The sequence below is a fragment of the Neoarius graeffei genome, chromosome 8, assembly GCF_027579695.1.
Source record: "Neoarius graeffei isolate fNeoGra1 chromosome 8, fNeoGra1.pri, whole genome shotgun sequence".
Lineage (NCBI taxonomy): Eukaryota > Metazoa > Chordata > Actinopteri > Siluriformes > Ariidae > Neoarius > Neoarius graeffei.
In genome coordinates this window covers 78,716,681-78,744,263 of record NC_083576.1, presented here as the reverse complement: position 1 = coordinate 78,744,263, position 27,583 = coordinate 78,716,681, and the positions used below count along the sequence as shown (strand labels likewise).

Genomic DNA, 27,583 nt, shown 5'->3' with positions numbered 1-27,583 from the left:
CCTTTTATTTCAAGTAATGAAAAGTAATGCTGTATTTCCAGTTTGAAAGTGCAGTCTTGGGCTGACCGCTTGCCATCGCTGTGTCTTCTGATTGAAAGTGTGCGCAGTAGTGCAGTAGGCGGAGCCTACCTACGTATGTTGTCCAAATCTACTCTGATTGGCTGACTATGCCGTTGTCTCGCGTCTCCCTGCCCCACACTAAAGCAGAGTAAAGAAAGGCTGAATGAGCAGCGTGCCAGATGAAAACAGCTTTAATAAAGTAATGCAGAGCATTTTATTGTAAGTAACGGGAACAGCGTTATAACGATGTAAAAAGTAATTAGTTAGATTACTCGTTACTAAAAAAAGTAACGCCGTTAATTTCTAACACCATTATTCCCATCCCTGCTGGTAACTGCTGTTCAGTCCTGCACACCGGCTTGGAGGAATTTTAGCTCGTTCCTCCGTACAGAACAGCTTCAGCTCTGGGATGTTGGTGGGTTTCCTCACATGAACTGCTCGCTTCAGGTCCTTCCACAACATTTCCATTGGATTAAGGTCAGGACTTTGACTTGGCCATTCCAAAACATTCACTTTATTCTTCTTTAACCATTCTTTGGTAGAACAACTTGTGTGCTTAGGGTCGTTGTCTTGCTGCATGACCCACCTTCTCTTGAGATTCAGTTCATGGACAGATGTCCTGACATTTTCCTTTAGAATTCGCTGGTATAATTCAGAATTCATTGTTCCATCAATGATGGAAAGCCGTCCTGGCCCAGATGCAGCAAAACAGGCCCAAACCATGATACTACCACCACCATGTTTCACAGATGGGATAAGGTTCTTATGCTGGAATGCAGTGTTTTCCTTTCTCCAAACATAATGCTGCTCATTTAAACCAAAAAGTTCTATTTTGGTCTCATCAGTCCACAAAACATTTTTCCAACAGCCTTCTGGCTTGTCCACGTGATCTTTAGCAAACTGCAGATGAGCAGCAATGTTCTTTTTGGAGAGCAGTGGCTTTCTCCTTGCAACCCTGCCATGCACACCATTGTTGTTCAGTGTTCTCCTGATGGTGGACTCATGAATATTAACATTAGCCAATGTGAGAGAGGTCTTCAGTTGCTTAGAAGTTACACTGGGGTCCTTTGTGAACTTGCCAACTATTACATGCCTTGCTCTTGGAGTGATCTTTGTTGGTCGATCACTATTGGAGAGAGTAACAATGGTCTTGAATTCCCTCCATTTGTACACAATCTGTCTGACTGTGAATTGGTGGAGTCCAAACTCTTTAGAGATGGTTTTGTAACCTTTTCCAGCCTGATGAACATCAACAACGCTTTTTCTGAGGTTCTCAGAAATCTCCTTTGTTTGTGCCATGATGCACTTCCAGAAACATGTGTTGTGAAGATCAGACTTTGATAAATCCCTGCTTTTTACATAAAGCAGGGTCCCCACTCACACCTGATTTTCATCCCATTGATTGAAAACACCTGACTCTAATTTCACCTTCAAATTAACTGCTAATCCTAGAGGGTCACATACTTTTGCCACTCACAGATATGTAATATTGGATCATTTTCCTCAATAAATAAATGACCAAGAATAATATTTTTTGTCTCATTTGTTTAACTGGGTTCTCTTTATCTACTTTTAGGACTTGTGTGAAAATCTGATTATGTTTGAGGTCATATTTATGCAGAAATATAAAAAATTTTAAAGGGTTCACAAACTTTCAAGCACCACTGTAGGATAAGCGATACGCTAACAGTATTGCGTGCTATCGAACCAAATGAATGAATCCTGCTAGAAGGGAATAGAACATATGTTATTATCCCATTGAAAAAGTGTCCTGTATGTATAATAAATCACTGATATTCACTGAGCCTGAGGTAGATAATTGTTTTAGTATAAATAAACCGGTGATTATTTCAACAAAATAAAAAAAATATTGTATTAATTTTTTTTCAAACTTCAAAAGTGACATATAAATGTAATAAAAGGTTGTTTTGAAATCAACAAAATAAATCACAATCTCACTTTACCTTTGAATAGTTTTAGACCAATCTTCGTAGCATCTTTAGTGCTTTCAGGAACAGTATTTTCTTTCATAATTTGTAATTCTTCCTCACTTACGGTGATGAAGTGATTGGCCACCATTTTATTGAGTCAATCGAGGTGATTATCAAGAAATAGTCTGGATATCTCGATCAATCAGCTTGCGCGATTTCCTATAATCAGCTGTTTATTTATACTCAAGGAAATTAAGCAACACTTCCCGACCAATCAGAATCGAGAATTCAACAGCACTGTGGTATTAAATGATGCTAGTCTCAGCAAAATGGCCTACAAATGTGGTAATGAACACAAGGCTGGAGAAAATAAATTGGATCCTGCATCATCATTCTTTGAAATAAGTATATATAATATCAATATTATTATTGTCTTCAACCAGTTTAGTGTATTTTCTTTTCATTTGGATTGAGCTACCAGTGTTTTTTTTTTTAAATCAGCATGTAAACGTGGCTCATGGAACAAGTGTGTCTGTTTTCACATCCAGTCATGTTTAGGATCCAAAACCATGTCTCTACTTATATTTAATCTGTGGTCATCTGATTTGAGGTCTAACTTTAATCTAACCCATGGTATTTCCTCAATAGCTTGATATTTCAAGAATTTTTTTCCGTCTGTCCCACTGAACATATGGTCAGCCTTTTCTCTTGATCCTCAGTGTGTTCCAGCGCATGGATGAAAAAAGGTTTGCTTTCTTTCAGTTGAGTCCTGACCTTTCTAAACCTCCACAAGTAATGATTTTAGATAAGTCACTGTGAGCACATGAATGCTATCATTTCCTGCAAGGTCCCCATCGCACATTTAAGTCCTTGATAGCTGTCTTTTGACAATACGACCTGAGCAAAAAATGGGACTTGCAATAAGTTGTTTTTCTCATGGAGTCGATAGTCTTTTTGGCCTCATTCATTCAAAAAAAAAATCCATATTTTTTTTAACACAAGACCTGCTAGTGTCAGGTGTTCATGAACAACCAGTGAAATTGTTTCCCCTTGTTCCAAGTCCTTACTGAAAGATTTCAAATGTATTTTATTCCGTTTGAATTTAGGATCAAAACCATGTTGTGACATACGTACTGTATTTCCCACTACAAGTGCTGTATGAACTGTGTAGTAAGCAGTAAAGCTGTGGCCAGATGTTGATTGCAGAACTTATTCAGAAGTTTCTTCCCACATCATTTGTGTTGGTTTTGCATACCATAGAAGCACTCACTGTCCACCCGACCCTGAAATGTCAAGCTTGACTGAGATAAAGCAGATAAAACACTCCTACACACTGTTTTAAAAAAAAAAAGCATTGCATTTTGTAAAAGTCTGTTTGCATTCTCGGTAGTGAGCAGCGTCTAAAAAGAAAGAGAAAACATTATAGCTTTGACTGTAATATACAGTATCAAGATAGTCCCATTGTCCCCGTTTATATCATGATGGGCGTAGTCTCTTCCAGGACTCTTCCACCCCATCCACAGGACATGAGTGCTTACTGAATGGTTTAAAGAGGATGAAAGCTGTTCTGGTGGCGTGTAATGATCTAACACTTTGCTGGGACACTTCATGGACATGAATGTCATGGCAATTTTGGGCTTTCAGTGATTTCTTTGAACTGTTCTTTTTCTGTCGCAGAAGGATTATACAATATACATCTTTAATAAAAAAAAAGAATTTGGTGCACACATTTTAATTTATTTTGGGTTTCCTGAAATCAATACAGGGTCAAAACAAGTGTTGCCAGGCAAAACAAACCTCGCCCAGCAGCACTTATTTTATACCGATATGTTGATAATGGTAATATTTCTCAATCATCAGCTGTCAGGTTATAGTCCTATGAAAATTCATGACCTTGACTTTGACATTTCAAAGTCATTCAAGGTTAAAGGTCATGGTGCCAAATGAAAGCCCATATGGTACTTCCTATATGTTGATAATGGTAAATATCTGTCTACCATTAACTGTTTTCAAGTTACAGCCCTCTGAAAACCTGTGACCTTGAGTTTGACCTTTCAAGTTCACTCAAGGTGAAAGATCACTGTGCCAAATGAAAGGCCATATGGGAGTTCCTATATGCTCATAATAGTAAACATTTTTCTATCAGCAACCGTTTTTAGTTATAATGGAAAATGTGTTATTTTAATGGAAAGGTTGAACTTTCCGGTGACCTTGACCTTCACCTTGACCTGATTACCCCCAAAATTTAATCAGGTAATCTATGGACCATTGACCACCTACCCTGAAAATTTGAAGTCGATCAGTGCGACCGTCTAGACGTTAGATTGTTAAAAGGCAGACACACAAACAAACAAATGTAGCATATCAGTGGAAGCAGGATTGAAAGATAAACATTTTGGAATTAGTTTGAATTAAATATGATGAATATGAAGGACGATATTGCAAAAAAAAATTTACCTTTTTGGTGGCCTTGACCTTGACTGGATGACCCTCAAAATTTTGAAGGTTCTATTTGAGACCAATGCCCATCTATCCTGAAAGTTTCATGAAGATTGGTCCAGCCGTTTTCCCGTAATGTTGCGAACAACAACAACAAAGAAACCCCACCGAAAACAATACCTCTCCCCCTGGTGGACTCCGTCCTGGGCAAGGTAAATATACATATAGCGCACATAAAATTTGGTTAAGAAGAGCCTTTATTTGTCATATGCACACTCAAGCACAGTGAAATTTGTCCTCTGCATTTAACCCATCTGAAGCAAAGAACACACACATGCACACACATACATGTCAACCTTTGGTCAATCAAACCTGTATAACCAACCTCCAAAATCCGTATTTCCCTTATAAAATCCGTATAAAATGCAAATTAAAATAATTTACCTAAAATTTGAATGATAATTAACAATGATATATCCCAGTTACTTTTTATTCAATATTAATAACAATAAACCTTCAGAATGAATACAAAGCTCCAATGTTTGACAAAAACACAAAGTGTTATCAGTGTAGTTACGAAGGAAATACTTCGTTGTTTGGAGACAGGTTTCACCGAGCGGCTATTATGCACGAGACTTCATATTAGCCACAAAGTCAGAAAAATCTGTTTGTAAAATTACGTTATAATGACCAAATACAATGAAAAGTATTTTTCCAGTCTCACCTGTGAAAGGTAATCCCATGTGATCTCGTTTGGACGGTAAACCTGTTGGTACAGTTAAACGCAGCACATGAATGAGGCATCTTTATTCTCGGCTACTGTCTAGACGCTATACCAGAGACGGTTGAAGAATCTCCACTTTGCCACATCCAATATGGCGGCGAGGATGACGTATGATTCTACGCAGAAGGCGGCGTCTATGTTTATATGTCTATGACTTCACGGTTGGCGGGATTCTCGCAATGCGGTGTGCGCATGATCAAAAGTGGAATGAAGTCTCGCTACCATAAGATAACGCGCGATTTCATAAGACTCTTTACTGGCTGTCTGTGGTGTACAGTACGTTTGTAAATCTTATGCACTCTTTTATCATCGTGGGAATTGATTATAGCTCTAAATAAATATTGAAGTTTTTTTAAAGAATCCGTATAACTTTATTTATACGCCCGTATACTACGTTTATTGAATCAAATCTGTATAAAATACGGACATTCCGTATAGGTTGACATGTATGCACACACACAAGTGAGCAATGAGCACATACCCAGAGCAGTGGGCAGCTATGCTCCAGCGCCCAGGGAGCAGTCAGGGGTTAGGTGCCTTGCTCAAGGGCACTTCAGCCCAAGGCCGCCTGATTCTCCAGTCAAAGGATTTAAAAAAAAAAAAAAATATATATATATATATATATATATATATATATATATATATATACACACAGGGTGGCATGGTAGTGTAGTGGTTAGCGCGGTCACCTCACAGCAAGAAGGTCCGGGTTCGAGCCCTGTGGCTGGCGAGGATCTTTCTGTGCAGAGTTTGCATGTTCTCCGCATGGGTTTCCTCCGGGTGCTCCGGTTTCCCCCACAGTCCAAAGACATGCAGGTTAGGTTAACTGGTGACTCTAAATTGACCGTAGGTGTGAATGTGAGTGTGAATGGTTGTCTGTGTCTATGTGTCAGCCCTGTGATGACCTGGCGACTTGTCCAGGGTGTACCCCGCCTTTCGCCCGTAGTTAGCTGGGATAGGCTCCAGCTTGCCTGCGACCCTGTAGAACAGGATAAAGCGGCTAGAGATAATGAGATGAGATATATATATGTACATATCTCGACACAATTGGAAAGTTGATCCTCGCAGTCGGACTGAGGTCCCCGGCAGTGTCTTTAGTCCATTTACAAAATGCTAATGAGGAAAACAGGAAGGAAAAAAGTGAACTAAATGGCGATGTCACTATGATGATGGAGGGCAAGTCCATGTTCAGCCTGTGATGTTGTGCTCATAAATTAATTATTCTTGTCTTTCTTGAGCAGCTGTGAAAGACACATCGTCTCAGCCGCCACCTTCCTCCTGTTGAAGGCGTTCATCTCCTCTTCCAGGTCCCGCCTCTTCTCCTCCACTTTCCTCTTCTCCTCCTGGTGCATGCATTTCAGCTGCTCAAACTTGTTGTGAAGCTCTCGCTCCTTCTCCTTCAGCTCCATCTCAGTCTCCTTCACTTTGTTAGCAAACATCTGCCTCATTTCCTCTTCCTTATGCTGCAGATCACTGAGGAACTCTTTCCTATTTGCCTCATAGGTCTCCTGTAGACTGAATGGCTGTCTGGCTGTCAGGGTCGGTGTCTTTGAAGCCCATCTCCTCCAGTCTGCAGCATCTGGCTGTCTGGGTGTCAGGGTCGGTGTCTTTGAAGCCTATCTCCTCCAGTCTGCAGCATCTGTACAGTTCATAGTGGTGAGTGTGCCTGCTCTTGCAGGTTCTCCATATTTCACATGGATCAGCATCTCCATCAGCTTCACAAAGTCATAGTGACTCTCATTCTCCACTAAATGTCCCTTAGCAAGTTTCCCCTTGACCAGATGCTTTTGGTAGCCATCAACAAGCTTCTGGCAGAATTCTGGTTGGATATTTGACCACTCTTCTTGGCAGAATTAGTAGAGTTCAGTTAAATTTGTGTGTTTGTTGGCACAGTCCACATATTTTCAACAGGGTTGAGGTCAAGCCTTTGGGAAGGTCATTACAAAAGCTTAATGTGAGCCTGCTTTATCTATTCCACAAACATCTTTGATGTGTTTTGGGTCAATATCCTGTTGGAATATTCAATTGTTTCCAATTTCAACCATCTAGCTGATGGTCTAAGGTTATGCTGAAGAATTCTGAGGTAGCCCTCTTTCTTCATTATTCCATCCACTTTGTTTAAAGCGTGTCTCCCTCCCGTTGAAACTTTCTGTGTTGAAAAAGACTCATATATTGACGCCATTAAACGAATAAATACCTTCAAATGGTGTATATATATTCCAAAATAAAGAAAATGAAATAGTTTTTGGACCCCCCCAAAAAGGTGCAGTGATAGGCCTACGAACGATCGCGAAAAAATGAGGTCACAACCCGAGGTCACGTGATCGATCTGACCTCGATATATATTTAGCTGGAGCGAAAATGGCGGAACGAAAGAAGATAGGGAGGCCAGAAAAGTTCGAAACAGAGCATGAGGAAAAAGGCAAGAGTGGCATATAAAGCGGCAAGATATCATATAGACATTGGACCGGTTTCAGAAGAGTGGATACGGCGAAAGGAGGAGATGGGGATGAAAACCCACGCGGATTTCGCAGCATTTCTACTGAACAGGTACATTTTGAAGTTGAAGTTTTGTTTATATGCTCTCGAACACGAGTGTCATTCTTTTTGTCTACATGATATAACAATCTCTGTATCCACAATATATCATCTGTCTATCTTTATTCATCAAAAATAAACTATGTGTAAATTCTGATTAAGAATTACATAATCAAAGTCATAGCCTAGTCAGTTTCAGATTGATTCTTCTGCTTGTCGCTATCGATGTTGAAAACAATATGGCTACACGCACGTGTTTGTTTATCGGCAGATAGTGACCTGGATCTTTACTAGGTCGGAAATGAGTGATTCGGCGCTATAGTACTACGCGGGCAAAAAGTAATCCCTTTATTCGAAAATTTATTTTTTATTTCTAGTCGTTTATTTACGCTCACATTTGATCATTTATGATCATTTTCATACAAAAGAAAATACACGAAGTTTCAATGGGCGGGAGACTCGCTTTAACCATGCTTAACAGTTGCTTAATAGTTGGTACAGTGTACTCAACTTGATTTCTCCAAACATACCTCATGATGATGTAAAACTTGCTTGACTGTAGACAGTGACACTGGTGTTCCAGCAGCTTCCAGTTTGTGGCAGGTCTGTGCCTTGGTGTTTCCTGGGTTGTTCCTGACCATCTGAACCAATTTCCTCTCAGGTGAGGGTAGCAGTTTGGGTCTTCCCAATGACTTGCACTTGTCAAACAAACAAAGAATTCTGAAGTAGTCCTCCTTTTTCAATATTCCATCTACTTTGTGCAATGCACCAGTTCCACTGGTAGCAAAACAGCCCCAGAGCATGATGCTTCCACCACAGTGGCGGCTGCTGGTTTTTAAAACAGGGGAAGCCCATTTTACGCATTCATTGTAAAACCTGTAGGCCTGATATCAAAGCATAGAAAGGTGTGCCTCATTAGCATAGTGAACTAGACAACCCTACCTAGTGGCAGAAAGTATTTTTGCTTGTACATTTCATGTTATAGTCTGGCTTGCCTGGCTAGTGCCTCATATCCTTAATCAAAAATATCAAACATCCAAAAATCACTGGCTATTCAACGAAGAGCCTTGAACATCATACCCTGATATGCAACACAGAGTCTTTAACACAACACGCAGCTGTGCAACACATCCTTGAACATCTTCTGCAACACAGTCTGGAAATTCATAACCAGGTAGGCTATGCAACACACAGAACCTTGAATATTATACCCAGGTATAACCTATAACACAGAGCCCACCATTCTCTTAACATTACTGAACAATATACACACTTCAGATTCATGAACATTATATGATGCACACTATTTATACACAAATTCTGCCCTCTGCTCCTTTTCCAGAAAATGGTCTGTGACCCTGTCATACTAGCTGGTTGTGCTTTCCAGAGACTTCACCAATTTCTGTTAGCAGCTAGCACTGCAGATCCCAATAAGGCTCAAGCTAGCCTACAACCAGATTGAACTACAAATGAAATAAACGAGTGAATTCGCGAATGATCAAACTGATAGAATGGATGAAAGTTAACGGAGCACAACGAGTAATATTTACATTTATTTACAGAGTAATGTACAGAGACATCAATGAGAAGAAACGTTTATATGAAAAGAAAGTCGGACAGCACTTTGGCACACGACTACACTTTCTCGACATCCGCTGGGGACTGACTGATCATACTTCCGTGTTCCTCGCCGACGCCGAAGTACAGAGCCCGCCCTCCTCATGTCTTTCAAACACTACCTCCAATAATCCTTCATCAGCCCAGCTTCTTGTCCCTCCCACTGTCTCGTTTAGTCCCAGAGAAGCCCGGCTTCCCTGGAAGTGACGATTTTGTCGATTTTAACCAATAACAACTAGCTGAAATTGGCTGTTCAGAGCCGTCTCATAGACTGCAGTGGATACCCGGCTGCCAGCCATAGAGCCCATTGAAATAAGAAAGGTTACAGCCAGTGTTGCCAGATTGGGTGGTTTTAAGTGCATTTTGGCGGGTTTTGAACATATTTTGGCTGGAAAACGTCAGCAGTATCTGGCAACGCTGGTTACAGCCTGGCAGCAAAGGTGATTCTTGTAGCGAACTGCAAGTTCATCAGACATCACTCAAATAAGTTACAGGATAGTTATGAACGTAAATACAATCTTGGGCATATGTTATGCAAGTTATTGTTTTAATGAGAATTCAACATCGTAGATGCCGCAGTTTGGGGAGAGAATTTTAGGGGAAGCTCGGCTTCCCTTGTTGTCTCTGAGAAATCGCCCCTGTTCCACCACCATGCTTAACAGTTGGTACAATGTGCTTCCGTACCTCTTGTCATTGTGGCCAAAAAACTCAATCTTTGTCTCATATGATCATAAAACCTTTCTCCAGAAGGCTTTTCCTTTGTCTATGTGAAAAGCTGCAAACATGAATAAACCTTGAAGGTGTCGATTTTGGAGCAGGGGCTTATTTCTTGGATGGCAATCTCTTGGTCCATAATGATGTAAAACTTGCTTGACTGTAGACAGTGAGACTAGCGGTCCATCAGCTTCCAGTTCATGGCAGGCCTGTGCCCTGGTGGTTCCTGAGCTGTTCCTGACCATCCGTACCAATTTCCTCTCAATTAAGGGGGACAGTTTCGGGCTTCTTCCAACAAAATAGATTGGTAAAGTGGCTACACCTCCAAATAACTTGTATTTACATACAATTGTTTGAACTAATGATCTTGGAATCTGCAGTTGTTTAGAAATGGGTCTAAGAAGCATTCCTGAGTTGTGTAAATCTAAAAAACTGTTGTGGTCCATCAAATGAGTGCTGTCCAACAAACCATTTTTATGTTGGTGCAGAGAAGCTACCAGCTGTAGTCAATCATGAGCACTAACAGGAAGTTAAGAGGCCTTGGCTCTGGCAAGTGAAAAGATGTTTTAGAACTTTCAGCACCACTGAATAAATAATCTAAGTGGGTGTATGTATAATTTTGACCCTGTGTTGATTTCAGAAAACCCAAAATAAATTAAAACTTGGACAAAAAATTCTTGTGTTGTTTTCTGTTAAAGATGCATGTTGTACAATCATTCTTCCCTGGAAAAAGAACTGTTTAAATAAGTCACTGAAAACCCAATATTGCCATGAGATCCATGTCCATGTCCAACTTCTGACCACAACTGTATATAGCACAGAAGCAAAAACTACGTGTACATGGCAATATATAATATGGACACGAGTGTTTTACTGGGAAATATGCCACTCATATTTTTCATACGAGCTCCATCCGGGACATGGAGAACCAAAACCGTGACACAAATCTCTAGATGTCACTCGTGAGGCAATCGATGAATTGTTTTGACAAATTTGGGTACTTTTTGTTTTTGAATGTGTCTCTATAATAAAAAGAAAATCACATGTTGGCTTCAAGACATGAAGTTTATCTTCTCGTGTTGAAAAACTCGCATTTTTCATACAAAGTACATCACGGATCTGAGTGACATTTAAATAATATTGGCTGGCGTTGAGTGGTGTATCAGATATATTCCATTCAGCTAGCATGATATTGAGTGAGTCAAAGAAAAAAATCCAACCGTTATTCAGCCAAAGTCTTTCTTGAAGAGTTTGGTGAATTGTTATCAGTCATTTGCTTAGAGTTTGATTGTCTTATTATATCTGGGGATTTTAACTTACATGTAGATAATACTGATAACATTTATGCCAAAGAACTATTTGCAATTATTGATAACTTTAACCTGGTACAACATGTACAGGGACCGACCCACTCTCGTGGTCATACTCTTGACCTCGTCATCACAAAGGGTCTTACTGTTTCTTATACTGTTGTTGACCTGGCCTTATCTGACCATTTCTGTGTTTTCTTTGAAGTTTCTATGTCTCCTCACATTCAGAATAGCTCAACGACTATAGGCAGGAGAGTCATAAACGACAACACATGTGCTCTTTTTAAGCAAGCTCTCTCTCAGAACTCAACCAAAATGTCAGACTCTGTAGATGATTTACTGGAATTTTTTAATTTAAATATGACCCAAATTATGGATGATATTGCTCCATTCAAAATCAAAAGAATCAATGATAAGCAGAAAGCACCATGGAAGCAGTACCCGGCTGTTAAACTGCTAAAGAGAGAATGTAGAAAGACTGAAAGAAAATGGCGCAAATCTAAACTTCACATCCATTATCAAATCCATAAAGAGATGCTTTGTAATTATAATTATGAAATTCGTAAAGCAAGACAGTCTTTCTTCTCCAATATCATCAGCAGGAATATGAACAATGCCCGTGTGCTATTTTCAACAGTAGAGAAGCTAACTAATCCCCCACCACAATTAGCACCTGAACTTCTCTCAGTTAATAAATGCAATGAGTTTGCATCCTTCTTCAAAGGTAAAATTGATAAAATATGGCAGAATATTTCTCATAATATATCTCAGTTGCAAAAAATTGAAAAACTGCAATCACCAATGACACAGATAGATAACTTTAACACAATGTCAGAATTTTGTTTAGTTGATTATGAGACTCTTGAAAAAACTGTACAAAATCTCAGTTCCTCAACATCTGAACTGGACATTCTGCCCACCAACTTTTTTAAGTCTGTTCTTCATCTTATAATTACAGATGTGCTTCAAATTATAAATACATCCTTGGAGACTGGTGTTGTTCCTGTGTCCCTAAAAAAAGCTGTTGTAAAGCCCCTTCTTAAAAAAAATAATCTGGATCCTTCAGTGTTAAATAATTACAGGCCAATATCAAATCTACCATTTATCGGGAAAATCCTGGAAAAAATTGTCTTCAATCAATTAACTGCCTTCTTGATATCAAACAGCCGTTTTGATAATTTTCAGTCAGGATTTCGTGCCAATCATAGCACTGAAACAGCGCTGATTAAAGTTATAAATGACATACGTCTTAATACTGATGCAGGCAAAACATCGGTCCTGGTATTACTGGACCTCAGTGCAGCTTTTGATACTGTTGATCACAACATACTGCTATATCGACTTGAACACTGGGTTGGATTGACTGGTAAAGTTATCAATTGGTTAAAATCATACTTAAAAGATAGAAGCTTCTTTGTTACCCTGGGAAATTGTTCCTCAACGTCAATGCCCTTGACCTGTGGTGTCCCCCAGGGGTCGATTCTTGGACCATTACTTTTCAACCTTTATATGCTCCCACTTGGGCAAATTATCAATAAAAATTCAATTCTGTATCACTGCTATGCAGATGATACCCAAATTTATTTTGCTCTATCACCTAATGATTATGCCCCCCTTGAATGTCTCTACCAGTGTATCGATCAAATCAACAACTGGATGTCACAAAATTTTCTTCAGCTGAACACAGATAAAACAGAAATAATTCTATTTGGAAAAAAAGATGAAAGACTCAGGATTACCACTATTCTTGACACAAAAGGGATTAAAACTAAAGAAATGGTTAAAAATCTTGGTGTTTTCATTGACAGCGAGCTAAACTTTGACAGTCACATGAAAGCAATCACTAAAACGGCATTTTATCACCTAAAAAACATTTCCAAACTAAGAGGACTTATGTCAAAACATGATCTGGAAAAACTAATACATGCCTTCATCTCTAGTAGGGTTGATTACTGCAATGGCCTTTTCACAGGCCTGCCAAAAAAGACCATTAAACGACTTCAGCTGGTTCAAAATGCAGCGGCTAGGGTTCTCACACGAACAAAAAGAACAGAGCACATTACTCCAATTCTAAGGTCCCTTCACTGGCTTCCAGTAAGCTACAGAATTGACTTTAAAGCATTGCTGCTGGTGTACAAATCTCTAAATGGTACAGGGCCCAATTACCTCTCTGATATGTTGCAGCGGCCTAACCCAATCAGATCTACCAGATCGCAACAGAAAAATTTACTATTAAAACCAGTTGTTAAAACAAAGTGTGGTGAAGCAGCTTTTAGCTACTATGCAGTGCAGCTATGGAACCAACTGCCAGAGGACATTAAAAATGCTCCTGCTGTTGGCAGCTTCAAATCTAGGTTAAAGACCAAGCTGTTTTCAGATGCTTTCTGTTAAATAATTAATATTTTACATTTTTTATAATCTTTTTCTCTGCATGTTTTAAATTTATTTTAACTTTATTCTATTTTATTCTGCTCGGTTTTTTTTTTCTCTCTTTCTCTTTCTCCTTTTTCTTTTTGGCATTTTAATATTTTATTTCTACTATTGTTTAATTCTTATTATTTTCTTTTAATTCTTTTAATTCTTTTAATTAATTATTTTAGAATAAAGATAAAATTATTTTATGTAATTTTATTTCTCTATTGTTTACTGTTTTTGTTTTTACTTCTGTAAAGCACATTGAACTGCCATTGTGTATGAAATGTGCTATATAAATAAACTTGCCTTGCCTTGCCTATTATTATTATTATTATTATTATTCATACACATTCCTTTCGGGTGTTCAACACATCTTTCTCTTTCAAAATTCTCTCAAAATCTTCCACATTTCACGAAGCAAACCTGGCGGCCATGTTTGTTTACAAATTGTCACAGTCGCTCACTAGTGTGGAAGTTTTACATCTCTGACATGTGATGTCATGTTGTCTTGACAACCATGCAATATCATAAACCATATTCAACGCTCATTCTCCATTGGGTAGAGTGACGTAATACACGTAGGATAAGCTATATGCTAACATATATTGCATGCTATCAAACCAAATGAATGAAACCTGTTAGAACGGAATAGAATACATGTTTTAATTCCATCAAAAAAGTGTCCTGTATGTATAATATTCTCTCTCTCTCTCATTATCTCTAGCCGCTTTATCCTTCTACAGGGTCGCAGGCAAGCTGGAGCCTATCCCAGCTGACTACGGGCGAAAGGCGGGGTACACCCTGGACAAGTCGCCAGGTCATCACAGGGCTGACACAGACAACCATTCACACTCACACCTACGGTCAATTTAGAGTCACCAGTTAACCTAACATGCATGTCTTTGGACTGTGGGGGAAACCGGAGCACCCGGAGGAAACCCACGCGGACACGGGGAGAACATGCAAACTCCACACAGAAAGGCCCTCGCCGGACCCGGGGTTCGAACCCAGGACCTTCTTGCTGTGAGGCGACAGCGCTAACCACTACGCCACCGTGCCGCCCCGTATGTATAATAATTCCTGATATTTCACTCTGATGACATCACTCCCAGTGTTTTTCCCGCTGACTAGATGCGCGTTGTCAGAATGGCAAACCGGTTCAAAATGAAAATTCTTTTGATTAACTTGCATATTTTTTGTAGATATGTCTAATATAATATAAAGAACATTACCATAGGTGCAAGTATAAAATTTTCAAAAACCTGAAAAGTCTGACAAGGTCAGACGTGCATGGCGCAGCCATGCAGGGGGGGTTACAAAGGGGGGTGAGCCCCCCCCCCCCTTAGGGCTCGAAAAAAAATTTAAATTACAAGTTAAAATGGTTGTCTCTCATGCAATCTCATGCAAACATTTATAATATTAATAGTTATATGATTTGCATATTCACATCAAATGTTTAATACATTTCATCAATTCATCTGAAATAACAATATTTCAAGTACAAGGCTTGATATTTCAAAACATCTAGCAACTACTAATTTAAATGTTGGAACAACCATTTTTAATATGCTTTTGCTGTGATACCTTTTTTACAATATATACACTGGAATAGCTGTGCTGATTTGGTCGAACAACGTGCTACGTGCGTGAAACATGATATCACACATGTATAACACCGTGAAACAACGGCCTAGTCAGGACCGCTCGTCGGTGAGCGGCGTATAAATTGAATGAGGTTTGTGGCGAAGACGAGATGAAAAGATTTGTCTCGTGCAGAGACTGTACCGCGGTAACCCGGTAATACGCTGAGAGTAGAGCCAATGATTTTCCGTTTCAAAATCTGGCTTTTTCCGTTTCCGTTTCGGACAATTAAAAATTCCATTTCAATTCCGCTTCACAATTTCAGTTCAAAATTGTTCTGTTTGGCTCCAATTTAGTAATTCTGGCTGGCATAATTTTACTTGGGTTTCAAAGTATTGCATCTCTAGACACAAATGGTCCTTTGCATGATGAAGTAATTCATGAAAAAAATATATAATAAAACAATTACACTGACAGTAAGCTGATAAATTGCATTAATAAAAAAAATTAAAGTGGGATCACAGATTGAGACAACTCAAAATATTTTACTTGACATACTGATAACAGAGGGCGACACGGTAGTGTAGTGGTTAGCGCTGTCGCCTCACAGCAAGAAGGTCCGGGTTTGAGCCCCATGGCCGGCAAGGACCTCTCTGTGCGGAGTTTGCATGTTCTCCCCGTGTCCGCGTGGGTTCCTCCAGGTGCTCTGGTTTCCCCCACAGTCCAAAGACATGCAGGTTAGGTTAACTGGTGACTCTAAATTGACCGTAGGTGTGAATGGTTGTCTGTGTCTATGTGTCAGCCCTGTGATGACCTGGCGACTTGTCCAGGGTGTACCCCGCCTTTCACCCGTAGTCAGCTGGGATAGGCTCCAGCTTGCCTGCAACCCTGTAGAACAGGATAAAGCGGCTAGAGATAATAAGATGAGATGAGACTGATAACAGATAAATCAAGAAACTAGGATCACCGTGAACTAAAAACCCACCTCATATATAATATATGCAATATAATAGCATATATAATATCTCAATATAATATTGAGAGTACTGATAAATTAATAGGGATAAATTAATATTCAGTAATACTTACTGAGCCTGTAATGACAATACTCATGACTATTTAAAAATATTACTCTATATCCATCTTTTTTAGTACACCACAAACTCATGAAACAATGTTTCCTAACAGAACACAGAACACACTCTCAAACAGACTAGAATAGTTTAACTTTGATTGTAATGACAGTACTGAATATTCCTTGCAGATTAATCATTGCGCGCTCTCAGAGTACAGAGAAACGCTGCTCGATATCGCCATTATGATAGAGCATCATAAGTTGTTTAGTGTTGGTCTCCGTGAGACTGAATCTTCTGTCATTTAGATGTTTATACATGGAAAAGGAGCGCTCAACGTCCACACTCGCCACTGGCAACCATATGGCGTCCTTGGCTACCAGAGCATTCATTTCTTTTTTGCGGCCGCCATTCTGGTTGCGACGCGGGGAGCGAATCTGTAAACAAGCAGCTCATTGGCTGGCGAGGTGTGCCACAAGCCAATCACAATCACCGACAAAGCTGCCTTGACCGGAAAGGCATGTCTGCTTGGGCGTTAGCGGCAGTTACACTTTGACACGCGAGCAATGTTTCACTATAAAAATTCCATAATTTCTGTCCGTTTTCCACGATCGCGGAAAATCATTGGCCCTATGAGAGTGAGACAGTCAGAGGGCCACCCCTATACCCCCCCCCCCCCAAAAAAAAAAAATCTTAACGGATTTACATGATTTGGAAAAATGACTTTTTCAGAACCGAAAAAAACGGAGCTTCCGGCGCATGCCGGAAAACTTGCACCCATGCATTACATGGTGGCGCAAAGATATGAAGTTTATCTTCTCGTGTTGAAAAATATATCACTTGTTCACTTCGCTCATTTGTGAATATGTTTACTACTCAAAGATCAATTTTATATCTTCACGCGACTGTGTAATATTCCGATATATTAAACAGCTAATAAGGAACAGTGCAGCCATTTGCTTTTGGAAATCCTTCCTGAAACAATCAAAAAGTCCTGAACTGTTTGCAAATTACTTTGCCTCTGTATTTTAATACTCATCTCATTATCTCATCTCATCATCTCTAGCCGCTTTATACTGTTCTACAGGGTCGCAGGCAAGCTGGAGCCTATCCCAGCTGACTACGGGCGAAAGGCGGGGTACACCCTGGACAAGTCGCCAGGTCATCACAGGGCTGACACATAGACACAGACAACCATTCACACTCACATTCACACCTACGGTCAATTTAGAGTCACCAGTTAACCTAACCTGCATGTCTTTGGACTGTGGGGGGAAACCGGAGCACCCGGAGGAAACCCACGCGGACACGGGGAGAACATGCAAACTCCGCACAGAAAGGCCCTCGCCGGTCACAGGGCTCGAACCCAGACCTTCTTGCTGTGAGGCAACAGCGCTAACCACTACACCACCATGCCGCCATTTTAATACTGTTTACAAATATTTTAAGTTTTTCTAACACTTCTAACATTCAAGGGTTGCGCATATGACACCACTTCCTTTGACTTAACAGTAACTTATGGAACGCATTTGTGTAATGGCGGACCCAAAGAGCCAAACTTTAACAACTAAATAGAACATATTCCCGGTCTCATATTAAAATACAATTTAGACAGTAAACTATTTAACATGTCTAGTTTTTCAAGGTATAATTTCCAGGAGTGATGTCATTTTCATAAGACTAGCACTTTAAGCTTTCAATCATTAGCTGTAACCTACCTTTTAGTTATTTAACATCTAGCATTTAGCTTATAAGCTGCTTTACATCACCAATTTTTCCCCTCTAGCCTTAGGCATTAGCTAACACATCCTTTAGCCAACTGACATCTAGCTATTAGCTTCTATGCTAATTTGTATCACCAGTTTTACCTCACATTGATATATTAGCTATCATTCACCTATTAGGCATATGATATCTAGAAAATAGCTTGTTAGCTAGTTTTATCACCTTTTTTCCCCCTCTAGCCTTAGGCCAAGTTTACATTAGACCGTATCTGTCTCGTTTTCTTCGCGGATGCACTGTCCGTTTACATTAAAACACCTGGAAACGCCGGGAAACGGGAATCCGCCAGGGTCCACGTATTCAATCCAGATCGTGTCTGATCCAGTGCTGTGTAAACATTGAGAATACGCGGATACGCTGTGCTGAGCTCTAGCTGGCGTCGTCATTGGACAACATCACTGTGACATCCACCTTCCTGATTCGCTGGCGTTGGTCATGTGACGCGACTGCTGAAAAACGGCGCGGACTTCCGCCTTGTATCACCTTTCATTAAAGAGTATAAAAGTATGAAAATACTGCAAATACTGATGCAAATACTGCCCATTGTGTAGTTATGATTGTCTTTAGGCTTGCCATCCTTCCACTTGCAAGTGGTAAGTGACTTGCGCACAGCGGCTCAGTCCCGAATCACTGCTAGTGCACTTCACTCACGCGCTCTGTGAGCTGCGCAGGGCCGGAGTGCGCACCCTCCAGAGGGCACTCGCTGTTCAGGGCGGAGTGATTTGGAGCGCAGCCGCTGAGGAGGAAGCGATGAGCCGCACTGACACATTTCAACTTACGTGCCGAATTAGTCATGTGATTAGCGTATCCGTGTATTGGCGTTGCTGTGTGCACGCTAATCATTTTTAAAAACGTTAATCTGATGATCCGCTGAAACGGTCTAATGTAAACCCCACCTTAGGCATTAGCTAACACATCCTTTAGCCAACTGACGTCTAGCTGTTAGCTTCTATGTCAGTTTGTATCAGGGTCCGTCACAGAAACTGGTCTCTCATTTGGGACATTATGGTCAAAAAATAAATTTTCTAATTGTACTATTTTTTTGCATTTACCTAACACTCAATGTTTCTTTTGTCATGTTTAATAAGAATAGTCTCTTGCTTTATCTGGCCTCCACTGAGGATTTTTTTTTATTATTATTACAATTCAAATGCTTTTGTAAAATTGATTTACATATAAAATAACTACATCACGAAGAATTAAATCCCCTCCTTCACAGACGAGTGAATATATTGAATAAATTTCCTCTTTTTGATTGCTTGGGTTAAAAATGGCAAATAATGATGAGTGAATTGATTATTCACTTAAATATGAATAATATAATCAGGGACGTCAGAAGCATTTTTAATGTGGGGGGAACACACTGGCGGGGGGTCCTCCGCCAGAAAATTTTTAATTAATTAGATGCCATTTCCTGCATTCTGGTGTATTTTTAACAGGTTGTTAAACACCTAATTTTACCTACAAAAGTCACTTAATTCAATGACTATTTTAGAGACTCAACAATAAGTTCTCATTCAACTAGTCCATATATTCATCAGCCTGTTTTTAAACCAGGGGCGATTTCTCAGAGACAACAAGGGAAGCCGAGCTTCCCCTAAAATTCTCTCCTGCGGCGTCTACGACGTTGAATTCTCATTAAAACAATAACTTGCATAACATAATATATGCCCAAGATTGTATTTATGTTCATAACTATCCTGTAACTTATTTGAGTGATGTCTGACGAACTTGCAGTTCGCTACGAGAATCACCTTTGCTGCCAGGCTGTAACCTTTCTTATTTCAATGGGCTCTATGGACTGGCAGCAGTGTTGCCAGATTGGGCGGTTTTAAGTGCATTTTGGCGGGTTTTGAACATATTTTGGGATGGAATACGTCAGCAGTATCTGGCAACACTGACTGGCAGCCGGGTATCCGTTGCAGTCTACGAGACGGCTCTGAACAGCCAATTTCGGCTAGTTGTTATTGGTTAAAATCAACAAAATCGTCACTTCCAGGGAAGCCGGGCTTCTCTGGGACTAAACGAGACAGTGGGAGGGACAAGAAGCCGGGCTGATGAAGGATTATTGGAGGTAGTGTTTGAAAGACATGAGGAGGGCGGTACTTCGGCGAAGAACACAGAAGTATGATCAGTCAGTCCCTAGCGGATGTCGAGAAAGTGCAGTCGTGTGCCAAAGTGCTGTCCGAATTTCTTTTCATATAAACGTTTCTTCTCATTGATGTCTTTGTACATTACTCTGTAAATAAATGTAAATATTACTCGTTGTGCTCCGTTAACTTTCATCCATTCTATCGGTTTGATCATTCGTGAATTCACTCGTTTATTTCATTTGTAGTTCAATCTGGTTGTAGGCTAGCTTGAGCCTTATTGGGATCTGCAGTGCTAGCTGCTAACAGAAATTGGTGAAGTCTCTGGAAAGCACAACCAGCTGGTATGACAGGGTCACAGACCATTTTCTGGAAAAGGAGCGGAGGGCAGAATTTGTGTATAAATAGTGTTCATGTTCATGAATCTGAAGTGTGTATATTGTTCAGTAATGTTAAGAGAATGGTGGGCTCTGTGTTATAGGTTATACCTGGGTATGATATTCAAGGTTCTGTGTGTTGCATAGCCTACCTGGTTATGAATTTCCAGACTGTGTTGCAGAAGATGTTCAAGGATGTGTTGCACAGCTGGGTGTTGTGTTAAAGACTCTGTGTTGCATATCAGGGTATGATGTTCAAGGCTCTTCGTTGAATAGCCAGTGATTTTTGGATGTTTGATATTTTTGATTAAGGATATGAGGCACTAGCCTGGCAAGCCAGACTATAACATGAAATGTACAAGCAAAAATACTTTCTGCCACTAGGTAGGGTTGTCTAGTTCACTATGCTAATGGGGCACACCTTTCTATGCTTTGATATCCGGCCTACAGGTTTTACGATGAATGCGTAAAATGGGCTTCCCCTGTTTTAAAAACCAGCAGCCGCCACTGTTTTAAACCCACCGCTACGCCTAAGATAATGAGATGAATGTGACACAATTTATTACCAACAATGACTTTATGGGTGCATTTTACTTTTTATTTTGTGTTTTCTATTTAGTTTTAGATTTAACACAACATGCCACTGGGCCAAGCAATAGTGACACTCAACTGTATGTTTAAAAATAAGAATATTCATAATTTCACACAATGACCAGGCATGACATGGCATCATGCAAACTTCATAACACAAAATCACACTGTGTCAAGCAACGGTGACGCATAAAAAATAACTTCGCACAATGAACAGGTGCAATTTTGTTCACCACCAACAGTGACTTTCGTGGGTGCATTTTACTTTTTTCCGATTTAGCAATACTTATAACAAAAATGGCATGGCATCATGCAGTCTTCATAACACAAAATTACACTGGGTCAAGCAATGACACATAAAAGGTAACTTCACACAATGAACAAGTGCAGTTTTGTCAACCTACATGCAATGATGGTACTACAGTAACAGTTACAGATTAGTATAACAAATAGATTTATAGATATAACTCCTTCTTATATTGGTGCCACCACAATTTCTACCACTTCATAACTTTTATCCCCCTTTCCTTCACAATCCACCTGGAATAACATCCATCTCTCTCCATTACTTTCCTTTCTACTATTCCTTCCCCATACACTGATTTCCCATCTTACTTTCCAGAAAACTGCCAAAGACCAGACAAAACAAGTTCTTCAAATCAAACAGGGAATCAATAAATATCATCAGAGCAGACTTGACCTCATTCTTGGCATTACAGTAAGGCCTACTGGGTTTGAATTAAATGATAGCTAAGGTTAAGCTAGCTGATACATCTCCTAAAATTGACTAGACATTTCCATTGGGACAAAAAAAACCCTGTCCTGTGGGGAAATTTTGACTGACTTTCCGCTTCTTTGTAAAGAATTTCCTTATGTCCATTGTGTCTAGGGGGGAGCAAATACTGCAAACAATTCATCATCAACCAAGAATACCCCATTTCATTGTCTCATCTCATCTCATCATCTGTAGCCACTTTATCCTGTTCTACAGGGTCGCAGACAAGCTGGAGCCTATCCCAGCTGACTACGGGCAAAAGGCGGGGTACACCCTGGACAAGTCGCCAGGTCATCACAGGGCTGACACATAGACACAGACAACCATTCACACCTACGGTCAATTTAGAGTCACCAGTTAACCTAACCTGCATGTCTTTGGACTGTGGGGGAAACCGGAGCACCCGGAGGAAACCCACGCGGACACGGGGAGAACATGCAAACTCCGCACAGAAAGGCCCTCGCCGGCCACGGGGCTCGAACCCGGACCTTCTTGCTGTGAGGCGACAGCGCTAACCACTACACCACTGTGCCGCCCCCCATTTCATTGTTTAGTTGAATATTAATTTAACGTGTCCTAGGGTTAATTTTGAGGGCCTATAACAAAAGAATAAGGTTTTAGCAAAAGCTAGACATTGTGAGGTTGCAATGTGGCTGACGTCACCTCCTCCACTTTCCAGCAGCTGCACCAACATTTCTCTGCTCACGCTGAGATTCACTTCACTCGCGCGCGGTGAGCTGTTGTAGGGAACGCCCGGAAAACCCGGAGTGGATTTTCAGTGGTCTGTGTATTCTCTTATCAATCAAGTGGAATGGATTCTTTCACGAAGCAATAGAAACGGCGCTGGGTGAACTAATATTTTATGTTAAATGTGGGGGGTCCAAACGAAGAATTATGAAATGTGAGGGGGACATGTCCCCTTCACATTCAATGGTGGCGACGCCCATGAATATAATACATTTTGTGGGCATCACGGTGGTGTAGTGGTTAGCGCTGTTGCCTCACAGCAAGAAGGTCCGGGTTCGAGCCCCGTGGCCGGCGAGGGCCTTTCTGTGTGGAGTTTGCATGTTCTCCCCATGTCCCCGTGGGTTTCCTCCGGGTGCTCCGGTTTCCTCCACAGTCCAAAGACATGCAGGTTAGGTTAACTGGTGACTCTAAATTGACCGTAGGTGTGAATGTGAGTGTGAATGTGTCTATGTCTGTGTCTATGTGTCAGCCCTGTGATGATCTGGCGACTTGTCCAGGGTGTACCCCGCCTTTCACCCATAGTCAGCTGGGATAGGCTCCAGCTTGCCTGCGACCCTGTAGAACAGGATAAAGTGGCTAGAGATAATGAGATGAGATGAGACGAGACACCAGAAAGATGAGAATAACGGCGGTGGTAAAGGAACAGCGACTGTTCCGGCTGAAGGTCGCGCGGGTCTCTGCTGCAGTGCGCGAGCAACGGGACATCACTACTGCACCGGACAGAGCGCGAGGCAGGGGCGGGGCAAAATAACTGGCCATAGAGTCTATCAAAAGTTCGATCTAAATTGACCATGGTTGCAAAATATTGGCCAAAAATATGCAAACACTATGAAATATGAAAGTAAGATGAAAAAGAAACATTCTTTTGCCTTATACTGCAAGACTAAAACAAAATAAAACTGTCAAAACTCACCTTTTCAGTGATAACGTCCGAACAGATCACCCGCGTAACAGAAAGACCGCAAATGGAAGCACGATCAACTTCTAACTGCTGGAGTGGAAAATTCCATTCTACACATGCAAATTGTTAACGTGTGTCCTTCCCCGCACACAAATAACATGCTACGGTAAAAAATAGACCACGACTCATTTTATAGCTCACAAATTCATACAAGACCAGCTACCATCGTAACATATTCTGTAAGAAACACATTCTATACCTAACTTTCAGCTTTTGGTTTTTTTTTTTAAATCGCAGATTTATAACTAAATTTTTATATGGCATACTGATTTTAAGTTACTACTTTTGGTGAGGTAGTGACCTTGACCCTGAGGCTTTCCGTTTAGATCAAAACACACGATCGTATTGGTTTTGGGTCTGCGGAAAATGGAGTTACAACGGTTATCAAATATTTTGCATAATGTTTTATTACGGTTATGATTATTCTGTGAGCGCACCAATCCTTAGGTGTATAAAGTTACAACTTAAAATACAATTAGTGATAACTGTAGACTTTTCAGTGGACTACAACCTTTTTAAGGGAATGCGATGTAGTCAACCATTTATCATGTCCCAGATCAAGCCGCCATTTTTCCACAAATTTGCAGAATTTTTGCCAAATTCTGAATAGAGTATTCACATCAAAGATTTAGTTTTATCTGTATTATTTCTTTCATCATTTTATTTCAAATTAAAATCAACATCACCATTCAAAACCGTATATTTTATTGACTGTGAGTATATTTAGTGGGGCACCCCCACAGTACCCAGTTTCTGAGACAGACCCATCACCAGTTTTACCTCACATTTATACATTAGCTATCATTCATCTATTAGGCATATGATATCGAGAAAATAGCTTGTTAGCTGGCTTTATCACCAGTTTTTGTGTTATTAAGCTTTCAGACATTAGCGGTGATCCAGTTATTAGTTATTTAACATCTAGCTATTAGCTTATAAGCTACTTTGCATCACCAGATTTTTTTCCCCCTCTAGCTTTAGGCATTAGCTAATACATCCTTTAGCCAACTGACATCTAGCTGTTAGTTTCTATGTCAATTTGTATCACCATTTTTTACCTCAGATTTATACACTGGCTATCATTCATCTTTTAGGCACATGATACAGGTAGTCGTCGACTTACGACCTATGCGACTTATGACCGATCGACTTTACGACCGTCTGGTTATGACTGGTTATGAAGTGTTTCCCAGCTGAGCTAGCTGAGCGTACGACAGTTTCTGCCCCAGCTCCCGGCAGCGCCTCTCGCCGTGTAGAACAGTTTCTGCCCCAGCTCAGGCACATGCTCAGTCTCTCTCACACACTCCGTCATACAGTTTCCACCCCAGCTCCTGGTTTATGAAACGAGCAAATGCTCCCACCAGCCCAAGCGCTGCAACAGCTGATGATGACGTAGACGACCCACAGCCAAGCACCAGTGATGCCAGCGGTTACTAAATTTTGTATTTTGCTATGTTTTACATTTGTATTTTGGTATGTTTCAAACTAAAATGTTTTCTATTTTTCACACCTGTATTTCATATTTTTTGTTTTGCACATATTAAACGAATTGTACTGTACGCAGTGTAGTATGCAGTGTTTGACTTAAACCAAATAATGAGCCAAGGTAATGAAATAAGAAAATGTTGATAAAATAAGACTTTAAGATGATTACAATATCATTACACATCACAATATACTTACGTTCATTTAACATAGGCCGGTCAGTCGTAACCAAACGCAGTCGTAAGTCGATGACTACCTGTATCTAGAACAGGGGTTTTCAAAGTGTGGGACAGTCAGCTCCCCCTCAGTGAGCAAATAAACAACAGCGCCCCCCCCCACAATTTTTGTTGTTGCTATACTTAATGTTCCATTCGTATTTTAAAAAAATGGTTGTTGTACACATTTTTCTTTTTTTCTTTTACACATTTTAAACATCTGTGCTTTTTAAAACATCTTTTTTTTTTACACATTTTAAACATCTGTGCTTTTCTTTTTAAAACATCTTGTTTTACACATTTTAAACATCTCATAGCATCGTTAGTTAGCACCTCTTGGCAGACAACACACTGTGGCAGTGGAGCATCTTCAGATCCAGTCCATGAAAATCCAAACTTTAAATAATCATGGTCATACTTCCTTCTTTTTTCAGTCCCCCCAGGATTTTGTGGGCCTTTTTTGTGATTGTTGCGGGCTAAAATGTCTGATGTTACAGGGGGGTTTTCCAAAAAATTGCGATGAAAGTTGCGGTGTTTTTTAGGTTTTTGTTGCGATTACATTGCGCGAGGAAGTGAAAGTTGCGAGAAACTGTTGCGATTTTCTCTTTTTGTGATTAAAATTGAGTGATATGTTAAATATTAAGTTATTACTGAAAAACTATTGATTAAAAAAACAGACACTGAGAAATGGTCCTATAAACAACTTTACCAATATAAAAGATTACCAGGACTACAAAAATGCAGAAAAATAGGCTTTACTTATCCAAATGCACCTGTTGGTTCAAAAGTTAAAGTGCATAGAAACTCACAGCACAACATGAAGTTACCTTAAAATATAATATAAATGCCTCAGCTTTCATGTAAGAAAAAAAAACTATTAATACTAGTACTGTGTGCAGGCAGTCTCTCCTGAAGACTAAATTAAACAATAATTATAAACTAATAAAATAAATGGCTCAGGCTTCATAGAAGGAAAAAAAACAATTTGAACAGAATCTCACAGTATGATGCTGAAGCTCCTAAACAATGGAAAATAAAATACCATTTTGGCAAAAATGTTGGCATCCATTAATTTCTTGTATTAAGTAAAAAAAATAATGTAAAGTGCGCACAGTCCTTCACTGTAAACATAACACACTTTCAGTAATAGAATTTAAGCCTATATAAACACTGACTCGCGCATGCTGCTTCTCTTGAACGTATACACGGAAGTAAGGCGGAAGGTAGTTTGTCGACGTCACCTCAAGACGACGCCAATGATTGGTCAAAGTTGCGGGAAGGTTGCGGTGATTGGATAAAATTGCAACACCACCCTGAATTCGCGGGATTGGTTGAATCGCAACATCGCGAAATCCTGGAGGGTCTGGTTTTTTGCTTGGCCCAGACTCTGTCTCCTCACTCACTGTAGCTTTAGGTACTAAAAATCGATCCATTTTGTCTCTGGCAAAGGCTAGCTGAAGTTCGCTAAATGTCCGCAATAGTAACTTATTCTGGCTTATGTTTCCTCACGTTGCGCCCCCCCTGAAAAACTCTGGCGCCCCCCAGGGGAGGCGCGCCCCACACTTTGAAAAGCCCTGATCTAGAAAATAGCTTGTTCACTGGTTTTATCACCAGTTTTTGTGTTATTAAGCTTTCAGATATTAGCGGTGATCCAGTTATTAGTTATTTAACATGAGCTATTAGCTTATAAGCTACTTAGTTTTCACCCCCTCTAGCCTTAGGTATTAGCTAACACATCCTTTAGCCAACTGACGTCTAGCGGTTAGCTTCTATGCCAATTTGTATCACCATTTTTACCTTAGCTTTATACATTGGCTATCATTCATCTATTAGGCATATCAGTGGTGTAGTCTACGTGATACGCAGGTATACGCCGTATGCCCACTGGAAAAGCTCAGCGATTTCCGTATACTCACTGAAGAGCTCAGTGATTTGCGTATGCGTATACACCTACCGAAAAATATATTCGTTATTTGAACTGGCCAAACCAACGTCAACATTGTCAGATGAATGTTCCACAGTTCCATTCCTAGATGCCTGTGTCCACCAAACGCGCTTTAGCACTACAAGCACCTATTCAATTCAAATCCTATGGGCT

General features: G+C 40.2%; 1 protein-coding gene across 1 annotated transcript in view; it reads right to left on the bottom strand.

Moving 5' to 3' along the window:
* Window positions 1–6,428: 6,428 nt before the first annotated feature.
* Window positions 6,429–27,583, bottom strand: part of LOC132889937 (septin-8-A-like) — a 65,765-nt gene continuing 44,610 nt past the window's right edge. The window contains 4 exon segments of the mRNA XM_060926745.1: window positions 6,429–6,737; window positions 6,799–6,880; window positions 6,882–6,904; window positions 6,906–6,961. Coding sequence (XP_060782728.1) covers window positions 6,429–6,737; window positions 6,799–6,880; window positions 6,882–6,904; window positions 6,906–6,961 — 470 coding nt within the window.